The 20,870-nt window shown below is 45.1% G+C and overlaps 1 protein-coding gene across 5 annotated transcripts in view; it reads right to left on the reverse strand.

Moving 5' to 3' along the window:
- PFKFB3 (6-phosphofructo-2-kinase/fructose-2,6-biphosphatase 3) overlaps window positions 1–20,870 on the reverse strand; it is a 273,656-nt gene that overhangs the window by 155,020 nt on the left and 97,766 nt on the right. For 2 of the 5 annotated variants that reach the window (XR_009740222.1, XM_061435765.1), the window contains exon 15: window positions 16,662–16,703. The exons of the other annotated variants lie outside the window; for them this stretch is intronic. Coding sequence is in view for 1 of the 2 variants with exons in the window: in XM_061435765.1 (XP_061291749.1) it covers window positions 16,671–16,703 (33 nt within the window). In the remaining variant the exon portion in view is untranslated. The remainder of the gene's footprint in view (window positions 1–16,661; window positions 16,704–20,870) is intronic. 5 annotated transcript variants of the gene reach the window in all.

The raw sequence follows: 20,870 nt of genomic DNA on the forward strand, positions 1-20,870 counted from the left end.
CTCTTCACCCATGAGGCCACCAGTGCTCTGGTCCCCAGGAGAGGAGCAGGAACATTCCAGGTTCATTGTTTTTACTTTCTGTTGGCAGCTGCCACGAGTCTCAGCTGTCATTTTGATAGCAGTTATGATGGTCTGTATCACACGTAAGAGGTGGCAGGCCATGGGACACTGGAGTCCACTTGTGGTCTCACGGAAATGCCTCCACCCTTGACGGTGCTTACCACGCAGAAAACATTTGAACCCTTTAGGAAAATGGGAAATATTTTCTCAGCACTTTCTCTCCTTTTCTCTCTGAGACTCTCCTGATCCATCTTGACCTCAGGCCTATTATCCAAGTCTGAAGTCCTATCTCCTTCATCTGACCCTGTTCTCAAGAGAACTGAACTGAAATCTTTCCACCTGCTGCTGGCCAACCCAACCCCAGGATAAGAAACCAGCCCAGAGGAAACCAGTTGAAGCAGAGTTTCCAGGGCCCTCATAGACTTATTTCAACACACTGGCCAGAATCCATACATCTGATGGATGATTCAGAGTCTGATTAAGAAACTCAGCATGTCGATGTCCTAATCGGGCAACCAGAATGATCACCTCCTGTGCACCAAGGGAGTAGCTGGTGAGATGATGCCCTGCAAGCCTCAGGGTGATGTCAGGGACATTTATCATCTCTGAGCAGCACCCCTCATCAGCCGTTCACCCAAGTGCACCAGCCTGGTTACAGTCCCACGTCGTGGGACCCCGGCACACTCTGCACATATTCATAACATATCAGGCACATTGTGTGTGCATGCTGAGTCGTGTCCCACTCTTTGCGACCCCATGGACTGTTGACCACCAGGCTCCTCTTCCATGAAATTTTCCAGGCAAGAATACTGGACTGGGTTGCCGTTTCCTCTTCCAAGGGATCTTCCTGACCCAGGGATTGAACCCTTATGTCTTGCGTCTCCTGCATTGGCAGGCGGGTTCTTTACCACTGAGCCACAGGGTACATACACGGTGGTGATGAAACACAGAATCACTGCTTCACATGTTTCTTCCCTTCTGGGTCACAACAGCGTGAGAGCATAGGTTCCCACACATGCCTGACACTGGTCCATGCCCTCACCCGCCTCTTCCACATTCACCTCTTTGATAACCTACTGCCCTTTTGTACTACTTCCTCCCCTCTGAGGTCACCCTAGTTCAGCCAAATTTAGCTTTGAGAACATAAAAGCATGTGTGAGGAAAAGGCACACTGCCACCTGCCCTGTAGGTCCACCCACCCCGCTTCCCCCGGAGGAGCCCGGGCTGCTTTGAGTACTGGGTCCCAGCTGCCTTTATTGACATTCAGTCTCTGGCTCAGCTGGTAAAGAAACCACTTGCAATGTGGGAGACCTGGCTTCAATCCCGGGGTTGGGAAGATCCCCTGGAGAAGGGAAAGGCTACCCACTCCAGTATTCTGGCCTGGAGAACTCCATGGGCTGTATAGTCCATGGGGTTGCAAAGAGTTGGACACGACTGAGCGACTGTCACACACACACACTCTATTCACATTCGGTACGTGCACTGTATCATTGCTTCCACGATGATCTTATTTTGGAAACTCTTCTGCAAGGTCACACAGCTAAGATGGTATTTGTGGCATAACAAGGAACAAGTTTGGTCTTTTTACAATTTTAATTTCTGGCTACACTGGGTCTACGTTGCTGCACCCGGGCTTTCCCTAGCTGCGGCAAGACAGGACTACTCCCCAGTTGCGGTACTTGGGCCTCTCATGCAGAGGCTTCTCTCCTTGCAGTTCACAGGCTCTAGTGCTCAGGCTTTAGTAGTTGTGGCGCATGGGCTCATTCGCTCTGCAGCATGTGGAATCTTCCCGGACCAGGGATCAAACCGGTGTCCCCCACACTGGCAGGCGGATCCTTTACCACCGGACCACCGGGGAAGCCCCATTTTTGGTCTTTGTTTCCACTCCCGGGACACAGCCCCTAAAACCCGTGGCAAGTCCTGAGTGATAGAAGTGTCTTCTGTCATTCATAAGGAGCTGCCTTTGATCATACCTGAGTTATTCTAATGAGGAGACACCGGTCCGGCCCCCAGATGCCGACGGGTGGGGCTTCCAGGATGGGGCAGTTTCAGCCCTCCTGGGTGACCCTTGGGAAAGGGAGTGGGACTGCGGATCGAGCTCTATCAAAACTCTTAACAAGATGTGCTGAATTTCCTGGTTGGTGAACATGTGAGGGGCCAGGACCTCCATGCCCCCTCCGACAAATCTCGCACTGAGCCTCCCTTCCTTCTGGTGCTCCTGAGTTGCAGCCTTTATAATACACTGATGACAGCAGGTGAACTGTTTTCCCTGGGCTTTATCAGCCAATCTGGCAGATTATCGGACTTCAGAGCCGTGAGCCAGAAGCCAGGTAACAACCTGGGATGTGCAGGCGGTGTCTGCAGTGGGGGTGGTCTTGTGGGACAGAGCCCTTAGCCTGGGGGGTCTGCACTGGCCCCAGAGAGCATCAGAGTTGAGCTGAAATGTTGGTAACCAGCTGGTGTCAGAGAATGAGCTGTTGTGCAAAAAAACACACCTGGTATAAGAAGTGATCTGGAAACAGACCAGAACCGAGCCAGGAGGGGAGCTCAGGCACGGCTGATTCAAACCCCGGGTTCCACCGGCTCTTGGTGCAGCCACCTGGTCCTGGCTTCATGGCTCTGAAAGGACTTTGGCTCCCCAGCCCTGCTCTGAGCAGTGAGCCAGAGGTGCAGGCCGCCACCCCACAGCCACAGCTGAAGCCTGATGGCTTTCTCTGGGCTCGCAGTCTCCCTGCAGGTAGGCTGTGTTCTGAGTCCTTCAGGGGCTACAGGGCCTCCCAGGCTGATTCACAGGAACACAGAAATACATTAAGAGGCAAAACCGATGTTCAGCTCTCAGCCCCAGTTTGTCTGGAGTGTTAGACACACACCAGAAACAACGGTAGCAGAACCAGCCTGTGGCCTCGGCAGAGAAGCAAGAGCAGGGAGGTCTCACCACTTCCCCCAAACACCTGTGTCCTTCCCCTTCCCCCAGTGCCTCCTCACTACAGAGCCCACAATTAAAAAAAGAAAAAAGAATGAAGATCAGAGATTTTTCATTCACATAGTCTAGCTTGGCGATTCCAGCCACTGCACTCCCACTGGTGTTTCCAGGAGGATCGGTTAAAATCCTAAACACGTTTTCTCTTGGCACTTGCCACCAGGTTCCAGACAGCGGGAGCAGTTGAATACTAATTACTTATAGACAAGGACATGAGAAGACCATCTTTCACTTTCTTCACTATTTAAACCATCTGTTCCTGGCGCTTCTTGTTCCGACCTACTTTCCAGAAAACAAGCGGATAAACTGGCAAAAAAATCTCTACTGAGGATGAAATTCATAAGATTTCTTTCCTTCCTTATTTGGCAAGTAGGTATTGGACACCTCCTGCTCCTGGGCAGCAGGCTGAATGCTGGAGAGACTGATGGGCAAACACCACACTGTCCCTACCCCTACGTGCTTAAGCCTGGTGAGAGAGCAGACGGGAAGCAAAGAATTACACCAATAAATGTAAAAGGACAAGTCTGGGAATCCTGCAGGAGAGATGCATGTGGTCCAGGGAGTGCATTTCACAGAGATTTGAATTGGTCATTGTATGGATGTGAGAATTGGACCATAAAGAAGGCTGAGCACTGAAGAATTGATGCTTTTGAATTGTGGTACTGGAGAAGACTCTTGAGAGTCCTTGGGACAGTAAGGAGATCAAACCAGTCAATCCTAGAGGAAATCAACTCTGAATATTTATTGGAAGGACTGATGCTGAAGCTCTAATACTTTAGCCACCTGATAAGAAGAGCCGACTTATTGGAAAAGACCCTGATGCTGCAAAAGATCAAAAGCAGAAGGAGAAGGGGACAACAGAGGACGAGATGGTTGGATGGCATCACCGACTCAATGGACATGAATTTGAGCAAACTCCAGGAGATGGTGGAGGACAAGAAAGCCTGGCGTGCTGCAATCCATGGGATCGCAAAGAGTTGGACGCAACTCAGCTACTAGACAACTAAAGGATGTCTCCCCTGAGGACATGACCCCAGATGCATCAGGAGCTCCCTGGATGAGAGGCGGAAAGGGACATCAAGGAGCAGAAGCACTAACAAGGACAAAGACCCTCCAAGGGCACAGACAAGAGAGGTACAGAAAGTCCACACAACCCTGGAGGAGCACAAGTTCTAAGATGAAGCCAGGGAGGCGGCTGAGGGCCAGGCCATCCCATACATGGTGAGCTGTGCTTCTCAGCATTGTCATAAGCCCAAGAGCAATAGGAAAAGAAAAAGTGGTAGGCCTGGGAAAAGCCCCAGTGGAGGGCTTTAGTCACTGGGGTAACACAATCAAACAGTTCCGTCAGAAACGTTACTCTCGTTTCATGGTAGTAACAGTGAGTAATGTCAGCCATACTGCACTTTGCATACAAAATAGGAAAACGTATGAACCAATATCTCCTCTGGGGATGACAACATTGATACGCAGAAGGAAAGCAGCTCGTGCGGGTCATAGCGTACTAAATGCCAAAGTATAAGACCTGGGACTTCCCTGGGAGTCCAGTGATTAAGACTTTGCCTTCTGGGCTTCCCTGCTGGTTCAGTGGTAAAGAATCCTCCTGCCAATACAGGAGACACTGGTCGATCCCTGATCCCACCTGCCTCAAAGCAACTAAGCCCATGTGCCACAAGTACTGAGCCTGTGCTCTGGAGCTTGGGAGCTGCAACTACCGAGCCCACACCCCACAACTACCGGAGCCTGCACGCCCTAGAACCTGTGCTCCACAAGGAAGCCGCTGCAGCGAGAAACCCCTACGTCACAACTAGAGAGCTGGCCCCATTGGCCACAATAGAGAAAAACCCACACACAGCAACCAAGACCCAGCACAGCAAAATAAATGCATAATTGCATGCCTGCTCAGTCACTAGTTCATAGCCAACTTTTTGTAACCCCATGGACTGTAGCCATCCAGGTTCTTCTGTCCAAGGGATTTTCCAGGCAAGAACACTGGGGTGGGTTGCCATTTCCTACTCCAGAGGATCTTCCCGACCCAGGGATCAAACCCATGTCTCCTAGCATTGGCAGGCAGATTCTTTACCACTGCGCCACCCGGGAAGCCCACCCCAAGTAAATAATTACTTTTCAAAGAAAGACTTCCCTTTCCAATGCGAGGAGTGCAGGTTCAATCCTGGCCCAGGGGCTAAGATCTCACATGCCTTGAGGCTAAAAAACCCAAACATAAAACAGAAGCAATATTGTAACCAATTCAATAAAGACTTTTAAAATGGTCTACATAAAAAAAAATGTTTTAAAAAATTAAAAAACACCAAAGTGTAAACAGCCATTTTCAAAAAAGTAGATGAAAACTACACTGGTAATCACGTTAGGTGACCTTCTTCTCTTATACATTTGACACACTGACTCTTAAAGTTGTGTGGGTATAAATGACTCTGCCAGTAGCCAGAAATATAAGCTGCATAAGCCCACCCCTAGGGATGGTTAAGCCTCCAACCGCCTCTCTCCATACACATCTCCTCTTTCTCCTCCAATTTCTCTTCACTAAGTCATTCCTAACTTTTTAACTGCAGTGGCTTTCCTCTGGCAAAGATTAGTTCACTGCCTTCTCAGCATAACCTCATCAGCAAAGATAAGAGAGAACCCAGAGTCCTGTAGAGGAAAATACAGTGTTATGTGTCACTGCCTAAAACAAGTCGAAGTCATCCTTGACCACTGAGTCTATAATTCAGCCTTAAATTTGTTTAGGGGAAGTTCTTTATACCAGGCCTCAGTCTTTGCATCTGTAAAATGGAAGTAAGACCTCTACTCTCAGCAGTGGAGGACAGGTCATTCCAACCAAACACTCTGCTGAGAACAAACAGTACAGCTAAAAATGTGAACAATGTCTACCGGGACAGAGCAGGAAGCTAAAAATGCAGTGAAGAATTGCCATCTGGAAAAGATAAAAGCCCAGGAGATAAGCCCATGCATGTGTAGAACCATTTTTCTCCTGGAGGCATCTGCTCGTTCCAGGGAGTTGACTGAGAGGCTGAGCAGTGATGCTGTAGTCTCACCTGGCCAAGGGCTTGGGGATTGGAGCCTAGGGACAGAATGAGGAGGAAGACATTGAAAATCCCTCACTTTAGATTGCAACCTCACAGAACTACATGGTAACAGGGTAGGGGACAGTCCCATAGGAAAATGATGCTCAGTTTCAAAGGAGCTGAATCACTGAAACTGGACTGATGTAATCAGACTGTTTGCACCCTCAGGCACCCAGCAGAAGAAAATGACAACATTTGGGGGAAGAGAGCAACATATGAATGACCTCTGCAAGTAAGTTCATAAGAATAATGCCCTGTGCACATCCAAAAGTAAGAAGGCACGTGAGGAGACAAAATCACATGATTGAAAACCTGCAGAAACAATAAATAGTGAAAGTTAACAAGCATAAATTGTTCCATGCTTAATATGTTCAATGAGATAAAAGACTAAGAATTTCAACAGAGAAATGGAAATTATTTCCTTTAAAAAGAACAAATGGAAATTCTAGAAATGAAAATAACCAGTATTAAGAACAACCCCATTTAAGAGTTCCCGGGACAAGTTTAAGAGAAAAATAGTCAACTAAAATATAGAAGGCAGGAGGATAATAAATGAAGCATAGAGTATCAAAAAGATGGAAAACACAGCAGAGCTGAAAACAGAAGTAGAACAAACATTGAGAATGTCTAGCATACGTGCTTAATAAATTCTTGAGGGAGAGAGGAAAGGGGGGGAAGTGTAATATTTAAGAAATAATGATTGAGAATTTCCAAAAACAATGAAGAACATAGAATCCCAAATTCAAACCACTCTAAAAACACTGGAATGATAAATTAAAAAAAGAAATCCACCCCAGGTACATCATAATAAAACCACTGAAAATCAAACACAAAAGTAATATCTTGATTGCAGCAAGGGGAAAAAATGGCATATTACCTTTAAAACACCTAAAATGAAATGTCAGCTGACTTCTCAACAGGAAGACGGTAGAAGGGTATCTTCAAAGCGCCGTGAGAAATATCACATATATACAAGATCAAAAATTTAAAAAGGAAATAGCTCTACAAGTCTTACAGACATTAAAAATACCCTAAGAAGGTATTATGAACAACTCTAGGAAAATAATTATGAAAAATTGAGATGGATAGTCAAACCACCAAAGAAATGAAACTTACCAAAACTGGCCTGATCACACAGAAAATTACAGTTGAATCCATCATTTCAAACCTCCCCAAAAGAAAGCTCCTGGTCCACATGGGTTCACTGGGAATCCTACCAAACACTCAGAGGAGAAGTAACGCTCCCCTTATACAAATTATTTTCAAAAAGAGAAATGAAGCCATCTCCAACTCAGTTTTCTGAGGCCAACCTAACCATGATCCAAAACCTCTTAAGAACGTTATAAAGACAGAAAGTTTCAGGCCAATCTTACTCATAAACACAGACATAAAAATCTTAAAGCAAAGTGAGGGTAAACCAAAGGCAACAATATATAAAGAGGTGAATACATCCCAGAGAAGTCAGGTCTATTCCAGGAGTGGCAGATTGCTTAATATTCGAAAATCAGTCAGAATCATGAGATATCTTACTAGCTGCAGAAAAGGCATTTGATAAAATTCAGCACGTATTCATCTCTTTTTTAAAAACTCATAAATATCTAGGAATAAACGATAATTCCTTGCTTTTATTTTTTCTTTCTAAAACAGCTGCAAAAACTATAATATCTCTGGTGGAAAAGGAAGCACTTTCCTTCCAAGATCAGGAATGAGATGAATGTCCACTCTCACCAGTTCCATTCGACGTTTTACTGGAGGGCCAAACAGCAATAAAACAAGAAAAATGGAAAAGCATAAGAATTGGAAAGGAAGAGATAAAACTGTCATCATTGTCTGACCTCATAATAGGTTTAGGTAGAGCGTCCAAAACAAACAAGCAAAACACTACAGGAAAACTATTAGAGCTAGTCAGTGAATGCAACAAGCTCCCAAGATACCAGGAAATTTTCAAAAACACAATTGTTATTCCTATGTAACAGCAGTAAATAAAGAACGAAATTTTGATGATGCCTTTTAACCTCTTTATGATCTTTGTAAATGTACCATTCAGTCCAAAAAAAAAATTGTGATGAAAGTTTTTTGTTGTGGAAAAAAAAGATAATTTTTACGACATCCTCAAAACACACACACACACAAGATCCTAGTCTGAGATAACAGCAACCTCTTGAATTCAAAACTCTCCAAACAACCTCAAAAAAAAAAAAAAAAGTAACCACCAAAGCCCCACACAACCTCCAAAACACTGCCAAAGATAAAAAAATAAAAAAGAACATTAAAAAAAATAAAGCTGAAGATTATCAAGGAGCAAAAATAAACCACAATGCTCTCAGCATCCCCAGGACAGAGAGGAACTGAGAATTATGCAGAGAAATATGTACCTAATTGCAACAAAGCTCCTGCTGGAGTTCTGCTGTGTGTTCAGGTCCTTGGGAGTAAAAGTCTTAAGAAAATCTCCTAAAATAAGAGACCAGTGAACTATGCAGTCACACAGGGGCCCGTGCTCAGTAGGACGCTGTGCCTGGATTAAGGCTGTGTTCCTGCCACCGTGAAATTCTTAACTTTACCTTTGAACTGAGGTTTTAGAAATGAAGTCTGGGCCTTCACGTCTCCTTGGCCCCTTGGCGTCCTGCTAGACTGCAGGAGGGGTCAAGAGAGGGATTCCGAGAGTCAGGAGGAGCTTAGGAGCGGCTTCCTCCTTCCCACTTTGCAGTCTGGTCCAGAAGCATCTCTGGGCTGCAGCCCTTCACCCTCGCTGTCCTCTGTTCTAACCTCCAGCATCATTCAGCACACCCGGATCCAATCTCATCGTCCGCCTAGCCCCGCCCTCAAGCTCTCAGCGTCTATCCTTCTCAGCTGTGGGCATCCCCTCTCTGAGCTTCTAGGTTCTCATAACCCCAAGTTCTTCCCTTTGTTCCTCTAGCCTTCAAGGCAGCGCCTGTTCTTGGAAGCTATTACTCCCTGTTACCCGAAGGTTCCTTCTTGGCTTTCAGTTTCTGAAACCTGGGTAACCATGTCTCCTTATTCAACTCTGTTGAGATAATGTGATTTCTGTTCTCTCAATTCAGCACATATGTACAACACACAACACATATTCTTGTGACCTCAGGGTAGGGAAAGATTTCCTAAGCAAGACACAGAAATGCTAATCAGAAAGAAAACATTTGGGAAGTCAGATTACATTGAACATATCAAAAGACAGCTTTTCAAGTATTAATAGGCAAGTAAGGGATATTTGCTATTCATTGAATACACACACACAAAAAGTAGGCCTTCTATCCAGGAAAAGACTCTGATGCTGGTAAAGATTGAAGGCAAAAGGAGAAGAGGGGGGCAGAGGATAAGATGGTTGGATAGCATCACTGCCTCAATGAACATGAATTTCAGCAAACTCCAGGAGGTAGAGAAGGACAGGGAAACCCGACATGCTGCAGTCCATGGGCTCACAGAGAATCAGACACGACTGAGTGACTTAACTACAACAATCCAGGCATAGAGAACTACAAGTCAAGGCGGAAAACCCAAGGAACAAAATATTTTAACTATATACAATTTTATTTGCCAATTACACCTCAATAAAATTGAAAAAAATGAGCAGACTTCAAAATGTACTTCACAAAGATAATATCCAAAAGTCCAATAAATGTATGAAAAGGCACTTGACTTCATTTGTCACAAATGGGATACAGATGAAAATCAAGATATCACTATACATCATCATAAAAGCTGGAGTTAAGACTGATAATGCCGTGTGCTGGTAGGGATGCATGCCTCAGACTCTTGTACTCTGTGGGTGGGGATGTGAATTAGTACAACCAGTGTGGAAAACCGTTTAGCATCACCTACCAAAACTGAACGCATGCCGATCACCCAGCAAATCCACTCTTATTTACATAGCCAACCGAAATGCATGCTCTTTGTCATTGAAAGACATATGCAAGGATGTTCATTGCAGCGTTTTCCTTAATAGTCCCAAATTGGAAAGACACAAATGTCCAAAAGCAGGAGAATGGAAAATAAATCATGGTATATTCATAAGAAAATATTATATAGAAAATAAAATCAACTAAAACTGATGCAACAATAAGTATGACTCTTAAGAATTTAATGTTGAATTTAAAAAAAAAAAACAGACACCAAAAAAACATACACAGTATAATTTTGTTTTTTAAAAAACAGCAGGCAGAACCAAACTCTAGTAGTTTAGGGACATAGGGTTAGATGGTAAAACTATAAAGAAAAGCAGGATCATCACATGTGTTATAATGGTGGTTACTTCTGGGAGGCAAAGAGGGTGAGAATTAATAGGGGGATGAATTGGTCTTCTGGGTACTGGCAATGTTCTATTTTTAATCTCATTTATGGTTTTTGCTTTTTGATAAATTATAGAATGCTACTTCATTTTTAAGGACATTTTTTATGTAAGTTGTATTTCGTAAAAAAAAGTCAAACTGTAGATAATAATGCACATTTCTTAGGATCATTGTAAGAATGAAGTGAACTAAGGGGTATAGAAGGCTTTGCAAACTGCCCATCATGTAATAAGTATTTAGTACATGCTTGTTATTATTATCAGGTGTACTACAATTGAGAGACAGAAATAATCATGAACCCCTGGTTAGGAGAAAACAAAACGCTAACAAGAAGTTGTCGAAGAGCCTAACATGGTTTCCAGTATATACTAAAGACTAGGTACAGGGTGGAGGTGAGTTCTAAGTGTATTTGCTACAAATTAAGGGTTTTCCAGGTGGCATTAGTGGTAAAGAATGTGCCTGCCAATGCAAGAGACACAAGAGACACAGGTTCAATCCTTGGGTCAAGAAGATTCCCTGGAGGAGGGTATGGCAACTCACTCCAGTATTCTTGCCTGGAGAATCCCATGGACAGAGGAGCCTGGAGGGCTACAGTCCATGGGGTCAAAGAGTCGAACATGACTGAAGCCACTTAGCACACACGCACTCTACAAATGAATGCCAGGAGACAAGGAACAGTGCCTACCACAATGTCTGCTTTATAAAATTTTCTCAATAATCATTAGAATTACAGATGATGGATGGGTGTGTGGATGGATGGGTGTGTGGATGGATGGGTGGATGGATAGATAGATGGACAGGTGAATGAGTGGATGGGTGAATGAATGGATGATGGATGGGTGGATGGACAGGTAGGTGGACAGATGGATGGATGGATGGATGGATAGATAAGGGGGGTATGGATGGATGGGTGGGTAGATGGTTAGATAAACTTAAATAAGAGTTAGACTAATGTAAATTCTGAAGCTCCAAGAGGGTAGACTTTCTCCAGGCAGTTTTCCTTGCTTGGAGCTTAACACACATACAATAAAACATTAGGCTTTGTGATAACAGGGAAATCGGTGACCATCTTTGCAGGACTTTTTTTGGTCTTTCCTGGCTGTTTACTAGCCAGGAAAAGGGCTTAGGATCTATAATATCTGCCATCAAGTGGGTAATTTATTTTACCTACAAATTAAGCATTCTGCCAGGGCTATCAATCTAGGCTGAAGGCAGACTATCCCCCACAGGGAGCAGAGTCTACACTGATGCTCATCCGATGCACCTGCATTTGCTAGGCTAAAAACATGTTTTCCGACAACAGCCCAAAATGACAACCAGGCATCCGGAATGGAGACCACTGAAGCCACAATTTCCAGACCAGTATTATAGGTAATTGTAGTCCTCAAGGTTCTGTTCATCACAGAGACAAGAAAACATCATTACATTCACCAAGCAGTCACTATCATGCTGTCTGGGTCTTAGAACTGCAGATCAAGAAGGCTGTTGAGACACAGGCTACAGTCACATGGCAGAGTTGTGTACATTGCATTTTTTCCTATTCCAATGATAAGGCATAATAGGCTCTCTCAGGAACCCTCAGCGTCTCCATCTACCCCTCCATCCCCAACCCCAACCACTTCTGTAGTAACACAATTACGATTGAATCTGTTGCCTTCCAGACTTATTTCTTGCACACACATTTCTTTTTATTTTAAAAATGATATCCAACTATATATGTATAATCTGCTAACTCGTGTATTTGGTCTCTGTCCCACGTTCCTGACACAGAGCTCCTAAAACCCTTGGAACTTCCTGAGTAAGAGAAGTCTTTTTTTTTAATTCAAAGAGAGCCCTTTTTGATCATACCTGAGTTTATGCTAATGAGGTGATCAGGGTCTGGCCCCCACATAACCTCAGGATGGGGCTGGTCACTAGAAAGACCCAACAACGAAAAGCTTGAAACTTTCAGCTCCACCCACTGACCTAGGGCAAGAGGGCAGGAGGACTGGAGAGTCAGCTTGGTAAGACTCTTGAGCAACGAGATGTGATGAGCTCCTGGGCTGGTGAACACGTGGAGGTTCCAGGAGGGCACACCCAGAGAGGGCAGGGATGCTCTGCGCCCCGTCCTGCATGCACGCCCTCTGCATTTCTGCCATTTGTCCTGAGCTGCTGTTGTTTAGTCGCTATCTCTGACTTTTTGCAGCGCCATGGGCTGTAGCCCACCAGGTCCCTCTGTCAAGGGAGTTTTCAGGCAAGAACATGGGAATGGGTTGCCATTTCCTACTCCAGAGGATCTTCCTGAACCAGGGATCGAACCCATGTCTCCCGAGTCTCCTGCGTTGGCAGGCAGGTTCTTTACCACTGAGCTACCAGGCTGTACCCTTTATAATAAACCTGTAACTGCAAGTAAAATGCCCTTCTGAATTCTGGGCCATTCTAGCAAACCACTGAACCAGAAAAGAGGATCCTGGGACCCCCTGATTTGTAGGAAGTCATCCAGAGGACAAGTGGCCCCTGCGTCTGGCACGTGAAGTGGGGGGTGGCGTGTGGAAATGAACACTCTAACTTGAGGCATCTGACAGTTAATGCCAGGCAGTTAGTGCAGGGCTACGTTAAATCACTGATACCCAGCTGGTGCTGCAGAACCGATTGGCGTTGGGAAACACCCAGAATATACCCTCAGCACCTTGCTTTCTCTGCTCAGTGCTTCTCATAAACAGCTTTCATGGGAAGGGCTCTGGACTGCACTTCACTCTTTCGGTGGGAAAGCAGACACCACAACCCCTTGGCTCCCTGATTATTCCAGCGTGTCTCACTCCCAGCTCACGGGTGCGTTCCTGCAGCTCCTGCCCTCAGAGCTCTCTCCTGAGGCCTGCCCCATTCTCCCTGGAAGTATCGAGAACCAGGACGGCCCGCAGGATTAAGAAGGCCCAGCACCAGGGCCTTAGAGAGCAGACATAGAGAACATAAGAGACATAGAGAACAGACTTGTGTACACAGCAGGAAAGGACAGGGTGGGATGAATTGAGAGAGTAATGCTGAAATGTATATTACCATATGTAAAACAGATAGCTAGTGAGAAGCTGTTGTGTAACACAGGGAGCTCAACCTGGGGCTCTGTGACAACCTAGAGGGGTTGGATGGGCTAGGGGGTGGGGAAAAGGTTCAAGAGAAAGAGGACGTATGTATGCTGTGCTGTGCTGTCACTTCAGACTCTTCGTGACCCCATGGACTGTAGCCCACCAGGCTCCTCTGTCCATGGGATTCTCCAGGCCAGGATACTGGAGTGGGTTGCCATGCCTGCCTCCAGGGGGTCTTCCTGACCCAGGGATCGCACCCACGTCTCTTGTATCTCCTGCACTGGCAGGCCCTTTACCATTAGTACCATCTGGGAAGTCCCAGACATACAGCTGTCCCATACCTACAGCTGATTCACGTTGATGTATGGCAGAAACCAACACAAGCAATTATCATCCAATTAAAAATAGATGTTTAAAAAACAGGGCCTAGGGCCTCGCCTGCAGGTGGTACACTTTACACTCCGAGTTCCCTCACGGGGATCGGGCATGCACTGAGACTTCATCTGAACTCACCCCCTGACCTGGTGTCTTCCCCCCCACCCCCTGCTCCTGCCCCACTTTCCTTTCCGTGGTTTCCTAGCAACACATCCCTGGTAAGTCACATCGCGGGTGTGTCTGAGTAAGATGACTCACCGCACTTACTATTCCACGTATGGGATATACACTCATCCACCCAGTCTCCCGTGAGTGAGTTTTTGTGTGGCTCCTGACTTTACCTGTCCCAGACCATACCATACACATATCTGCACACCCATCCTACAACAGAGAGCTTCCTTGCCCCCCGTTCCCCACCCCGACTCTTAGGAGCTGGCCAAGTCAGTGGCCTGGCCTCCCGTCATCAGAGTTTGAAAGACCAGAGGCCCTGGGGAGGCATGTGGCCCTCCTGGGGCACCCCAGCCCCGGGCACCCGCCACAGCCCCACTAGCTTCTCAGTCATGCAGGTAATGCAGGCACGCCTGATTTGTCTCCCAAATCTTTTTCTTTCCCTGCCGCCCTTTATTTATCAAGCACAATATTACATAGTAAAGGAGAACAAATAAGAACTTTGTGGAATCCCACCAGGGCTTTGCTAAGGATGACATTTGGAAATGAGAACAATTTTCTGGAAAATGCCAGCCACGTTGGCACTGTACACACACATGGCCCCCACACCCCTGGGTTGGCTTTTGGTTTTAGGGGGCTTTTTCAGGTTACAACCATGTCTGTATTGGTATCTTATTTGTTTCACTCTCAAGTGTATCATGGCATGTGTACAGATCTTTTTTGTTGTTGTTAATAATATACTAGGATTTGCTTAAAACACACACACACACACACTAACATAGAAACCCTTTTGAGTTTGCCCTAGAATAAATGAGACTTTATTCAATTTCCAGAAAAAGAAAAAAGAAGATGTATCTACAAAACAGAAATAGACTCACAGACACAGAGATTAGACCTGTAGTTGCCAAGAGAGATGGGGTTACCGAGGGGTGGGGTAGTGAGCTGGGGTTTAGCAGATGCAAGCTGTTATACACAGAATGGATAAACAGCAAGGCCCGACTGTACAGCACAGGGAACTATGTTCAATATCCTGCAATGCACCATAATGGAAACGAATATAAAAAAGAAGGTATACATATGTATAACACAATCACAGCTGTACAGCAGAGATTGGCACAACATTATAAATCAAGTATATATCCATTTAAAAAATAACATGAAAAGAAGGAGCCCACCAAGAAAACATAAGCATTGTAAACACAGCAGCAAAGAACCCACTACCAATATTAGCCTCTGAGAAGACAGATGACTCAGCAAGCTTGTTTATTTTTCCTGGAGTTAAGTTAGGATCAGAGGACTCAGCCCACACAACTTCCGAACTGCTCGGCTCTCAGGTTCCTAAGTAATCAATGGTTACTATTACACACCCTCCCAGAGGCTGGGCCTCGTATTTCTAGATCAATGACTCAAGAGTCCTTTTGTCAGAGAAATTACAAGGTTTTACATCCCAGTGTCTAATCTCTTCCTAACACCTTGCTGTGCCATGTAAAGTGGCTTCAGTCATGTCCAATGCTTGGCGACGCCGTGGACTGTAGCCCACTAGGCTCCTCTGTCCGTGGATTTCTCCAGGCAAGAATACTGGAGTGGGTTGCCATGCCCTCCTCCAGGGGATCTTCCTGACCCAGGGATTGAACCTGCATCTCCTCTGTCTCCTGCATTGGCAGGCGGGTTCTTTATCACTAGCACCGTCTGGGAAGCCCCTCCTAACACCTTGGATGGTCCCAAATGAAAAAGAAAAGATGAAATCCTGATGCTGGAGAGGCTTCGTTTATCAATGAAACTGTGAAATTTTCACAAGGAAAAGGCTCCAAGTGGGTTGAAAATTTCATTTTGAAACGAACAGCGAGGACATAGAAATCTATTTGAAACTCTTTTGTTTAAGAAACCTCTAAAAATGAGCTAAACTATCTTAGTCTCTGGGGAATCACTGGACTAGAAACTTCCTCTACACTGTTCTCTTGATAACAGAACCTAAGGCAGGAATCTTTGGATTCCTTCTTGATTCTCTCCTCGTGGGCATACATTTGATCTCTCAGTGTCTGAAAGGCCCCCTCTCATCTCTGGCTGTGTATTTCCACTCACGGAATAGTCCCAAGTGACATTTCATTCCGATGATAAATCTCTAACACATTAAGTATACCTGCTAGTAGCCCCACCTCTTTCTTGAAGCTTTCGAGACAATTAATGAGGTCAGTCCACTTAAAACCCCGATGGCTCAAGAGGTAAAGAAACCACCTGCAGTACAGGAGCCACAGGAGACGTGGGTTCAATCCCTGGGTTGGGAAGATCCCCTGAAGAAGAAAATGGCAACCCACTCCAGTATTCTTGCCTCGAAAATTCCATGGACAGAGTAGTCTGGAAGGCCACAGTCCATAAGATTGCAAAGAGTCAGACATGACTGAGGGCACACACACACACCACTTAAAACACACAACCCCCATGCTAATAGAAGTGTTGTGGTTGCCGGCTCTGGGTTGTGTGACAGAATTTGAGAAGGTATTGAACACATAATTGCATTTCACAACTCTAGGATGGGAGAGGTCCAACCATAACCATCTCCTCTGTGTATTTTAGTCACATCCGGCAAAGACTCTTTTTCTTTTTTTCATAAAACAGGCTGACTCACCTAGACATCTTACCGTCTCCTGCTGACACACCCCTTCCCATTCTGGAAAAAAAAAAAAATCTCAATTAGTCTCTGGGAATTTACATCCTCTGGTGGGAGGTATACCTTCCAGGCCAAACCGTCCACAAAGAGGAGATGTTTTTTCAGGAGAGCATCTCAGTACTGATGCTAAGAACAAAAGACAAAGTTAAGTTCTGAGCACACAGGCGCTCAAGTCTTAGAGAGGGGAGGGACTCAGGCTAAGAAGTGGGTGAGGCGAGTGGAATAACAGTGTTTCGGAGTTTAGGTGGTTCACCCCAAACCTTCCATCAGTGGCCAAGTCAGAGGTTGCAGCCAGTTCTCCCAAATCCTGGCCTGGGGTCTCTTTCCACCAAAATGTATTGCTAATGTTATTAGAAGCAAAGACCACAGGAGGGGACAGAAGGTCCACATCAAGGCTCCCATCACCTGCCAGTTACTTTTTAAATAATAATAATCATTGTTATTATAATCACAAATGTTGTCATTTCTGAAGAAGCAACTGTACCACTTCCCCAGCAGTTTCATCATCATGTGCCCCCCAGGCCACCCCTCTGGGCCTATGACTCAGAGCATCACCAGCCAGACAAAGCTCAGAACCCATAGCCTTCGCCTCCTGCAGTCCACACATCCCAGGTGGCTCCCCGTAAGGCCTGTTCATCCAACACCACCACTTACTTGGCCTGGTCCAGATCTATACTCAACGAAACTAAGCCAAAAAAAGTACTCTAGGTCTGTCAAGTTTACACAGTCAGATAAGGGAGACACTTGCTGAAATTATCCAGAATATAGATATAGATTTATAGATAAATATAAATAGATTACATTTTTGCATAAAAATTGATTTAAGAAAGAGAGGTTGAGTAAATTGTATTTCATTTGTATGTGGGTCAGAAAGAAATAGAAATAGATGTAAACCCTCAACATAATACTGGATGTGGAGCCCAAACAGTATAAAATGCCAGGTTAATGGAAAACAATCATTTTCAATCGGTCTGTATTGGCACCAAAGGCATGGATGTGAAGACACTAAAACTTAGATTTTACACAGCTGTCGCTGATCTGAAAGTGCCAGGTGACCCCAGAGCTAGGAAACCTTCTCTCGAGGGCCAACCTTTGTCTCAGGTTATCTTTAGCAACTGCTTCAAGGAGCCACAGCAGTGAAGAAGGAGTCTAAGCCCCCGTCCGGCTCCAGGTGCTGGGCGTGGGTACCAGCCCTGAGGCTGGGTGCTGGGCCCCCTCTCCACACACCTACGGACTACCATGCCGGCCCAGGGGCCCAGGGGCCCTCCCAGAAATTCCACTCTTGAACTCCTAAATAGGAAGGGAGCACATTGTAGATGGATTAGCTTGAGTGGATAATCAGAAGAAGATGAAGAGGAAAAACAAACCGCCTGCGAGTATGTGAATTAAGATACTCTGCTCCTTGTCTCGCTTGAAGCCATCACCTTTCCATGTTGACTGCCCCAAGACTGTGCTCCTTCTCTGTCTCGATGGTGCACCGACTGCTGTCCTGCTCCCTGGACCCCCAGCGCCAGGCTGGGGCAGCCTTTTCGGTCCTTTCTCTACACCAGCGACCAACGTGGGAAGACAGGCTGGGACCTGGGAACCTCAGAGGCAGGGCTGCAGTGCCTGCACCTGGACACAACTTTCCTCAAGCAACAAAATACAAAACAAAACAAAACCCCAAACCTGCATGGGACTAAAAATAACCATGTGCATGCACAGTTGGGGCAAATTCTGGACCAAAAGACACAAAGAGACCAAAAACCCCAACTGCCACTTTTAAGGGTCTGGAACAAAAACAGGGGGTTGGGAGCAAAAGCAGGATACTGAGCGTGCCCCCTGCACTCAGCACTACAAAAGGGTGGGCAGATTACCTAAGCCACCCCTCCAGCCAGACCCCCAGACACACCCCTACCTTCACCCCATGTAAGGAACAAGCTTGCCCCCTCACCACAGCAGAGGCCCCAGTAAAGCATTGCCTGGCCTCTGATCAATATCTATTGATCGGGGAAGGCTGAGAACCCTGGTTGGTAACAGTAGAAGGATGTCGGAAGCAAGGCTGGGGGAGCTTTTTCTGAGCTAAGAAATCTGTCACAGAACACACGTCACAGTGACTGCTGGGTGATGACACGCTGTCACCCTGGCCTGGAACATGTCCGTGCCCCTGAGGGGACCACATCCTGCCACCCACAGCCCTCCACCTCCACGCAGCGCAGAGGGCGACCTCACCGCTTAGGCAATTCGCCTCGGGGCAAACGCCCAGTTAGTTAAATTTGCTGCTACCGATTTAGATTTGTGGAAGAAAGGATAACATTTTTTTTAACCCTGCAATAAGCAAGCAAGCTATAGGAGAAGGCACACACACACAGGAAGAAATGGAAAAGTCAAATTTTCTGAAGATTTTATAATTTGTAATTATGTATGTAATAGAAGTAATTGTTCTCATTGTAAAAGAGTCAAACATAGAAGTTTATAGAGTAAATCATAAAGGTCCTGCTTTATCATTCCCACCCATTCTAACTTACCACTACTATCAATTTTATATGTATCATTCAAGTCTATTTCTATGTATTGGCATATAATATACATATAAATTTACACATTTTATATAATTGCTATATAGTTATATTATTAAATCATGTTTGTATAATTTATAATATATTTCATAATGTTATTAAATTATAATTATATTGATTAAATATAAATGATATATAATTAACATAACTATATATTTATTTTTGCATTATATAAAATATTTTATATATTATATATAATTTATGTATGATGACATAAGTGGTACCATACTACTACTAAGTATTAGAGACATTTTCAAAACTGTATGTTTATCTCACTATTTTTAGTTGTAGCATGGTTTTCCATAGTATGATCATATAATTTTTTAACCAGCTCCATATTGATGGCCATTTAAGTTGTTTCAGATATTTTTATAATCATATATCCATGCATATGGGTATATGACATATATCATTCCTTAAGGTAAGACATTTCTATCATTTTTAAATTTATCCATGTTATAAATAACTTTCTGTACAAGTTTTTGCATTTATGTCTTAGGGCAGATTTCTAGAAGCTGAATCACTGAATTGAAGACAAACTTTTAAAACAAACGTCTTACATGCTTAATTATCCAACTACCAATCAGAAAGTAAACAGCACTGTTGATCACAACACCACACATACACACACACAGAAAATCGACAGAGGGTGTTCCGGGTGTCTGTTATCAACTATACCATGAGTTTTGACATGAGTTTTCTGAGCCACCTCATTCATTCTCATAAAACAAAGCTGAGTTTAGGAGTCCCAAGAGTATATCCTGCAAATACACCAGGACAGCAACTTAAGCCAAAGAGAACAGACTCCCTACTAGCCACACAGCAGCAGGAGGAGCTCCCTACAGCCAAATAACACAGGAGACACAGACCGGAGGTTCAGGTTTTGGAGTGAGACACAGATTTGAATCTGTGTCGGACGTGGGCAGCCGTCTATGGGGTCGCACAGAGTCGGACACGACTGAAGTGACTTAGCAGCAGCTACAACGTGAAGCCTGTTCTCTCATGATACCTCCGCTCGTCAGCTTGTGTTCCCTTCTTGCCATAGCCTCCCCTTGCCTCCATCTTCTCCTAAACCTCAGTTCCTTTGCCTCTGCCCCGAGACCAACCTTCCCCTACACCAGTCCGCACCCCTCCCTTCTAAGGGCTTCCATGCCTGCATCCCATTGGAACACAGAAGCTTGTAACAGACCATCACACCTACCCACAACACCGGAAAAAGGAGAAAACAAAAACTAAATAACAAAGACATCTTTTTAAAAAGCTATGGGCCAGGGCTTCCCTGGTGGCTCAGTCGTAAAGAATTTGCCTGCCAATGCAGGAGGCAAGGGTTTGATCCCTGGACTGGGAAGATCCCACAAGCCACGGAGCAACTAAGCCCATGCCTGTGCTCCAGAGCCCTGGAGCCACGGCTACTGAAGCCAGAGAGCCACAGGGCCCACGCTCCACGAGAAGCCACCACAATGAGAAGCCCTTGTGCTGCAACTAGAGAAAAGCCCACACAGCAATGAAGACCTAGCACAGCCAAAAATAAACAAATAAATAAAATTGTAAGAAAAAAGATGTTGGCCAGCAGAAACCAACACAACGTGGTAAAGCAATTATCCTCCTA

The sequence above is a fragment of the Bos javanicus genome, chromosome 13, assembly GCF_032452875.1.
Source record: "Bos javanicus breed banteng chromosome 13, ARS-OSU_banteng_1.0, whole genome shotgun sequence".
NCBI classification, from domain to species: Eukaryota; Metazoa; Chordata; class Mammalia; order Artiodactyla; family Bovidae; genus Bos; species Bos javanicus.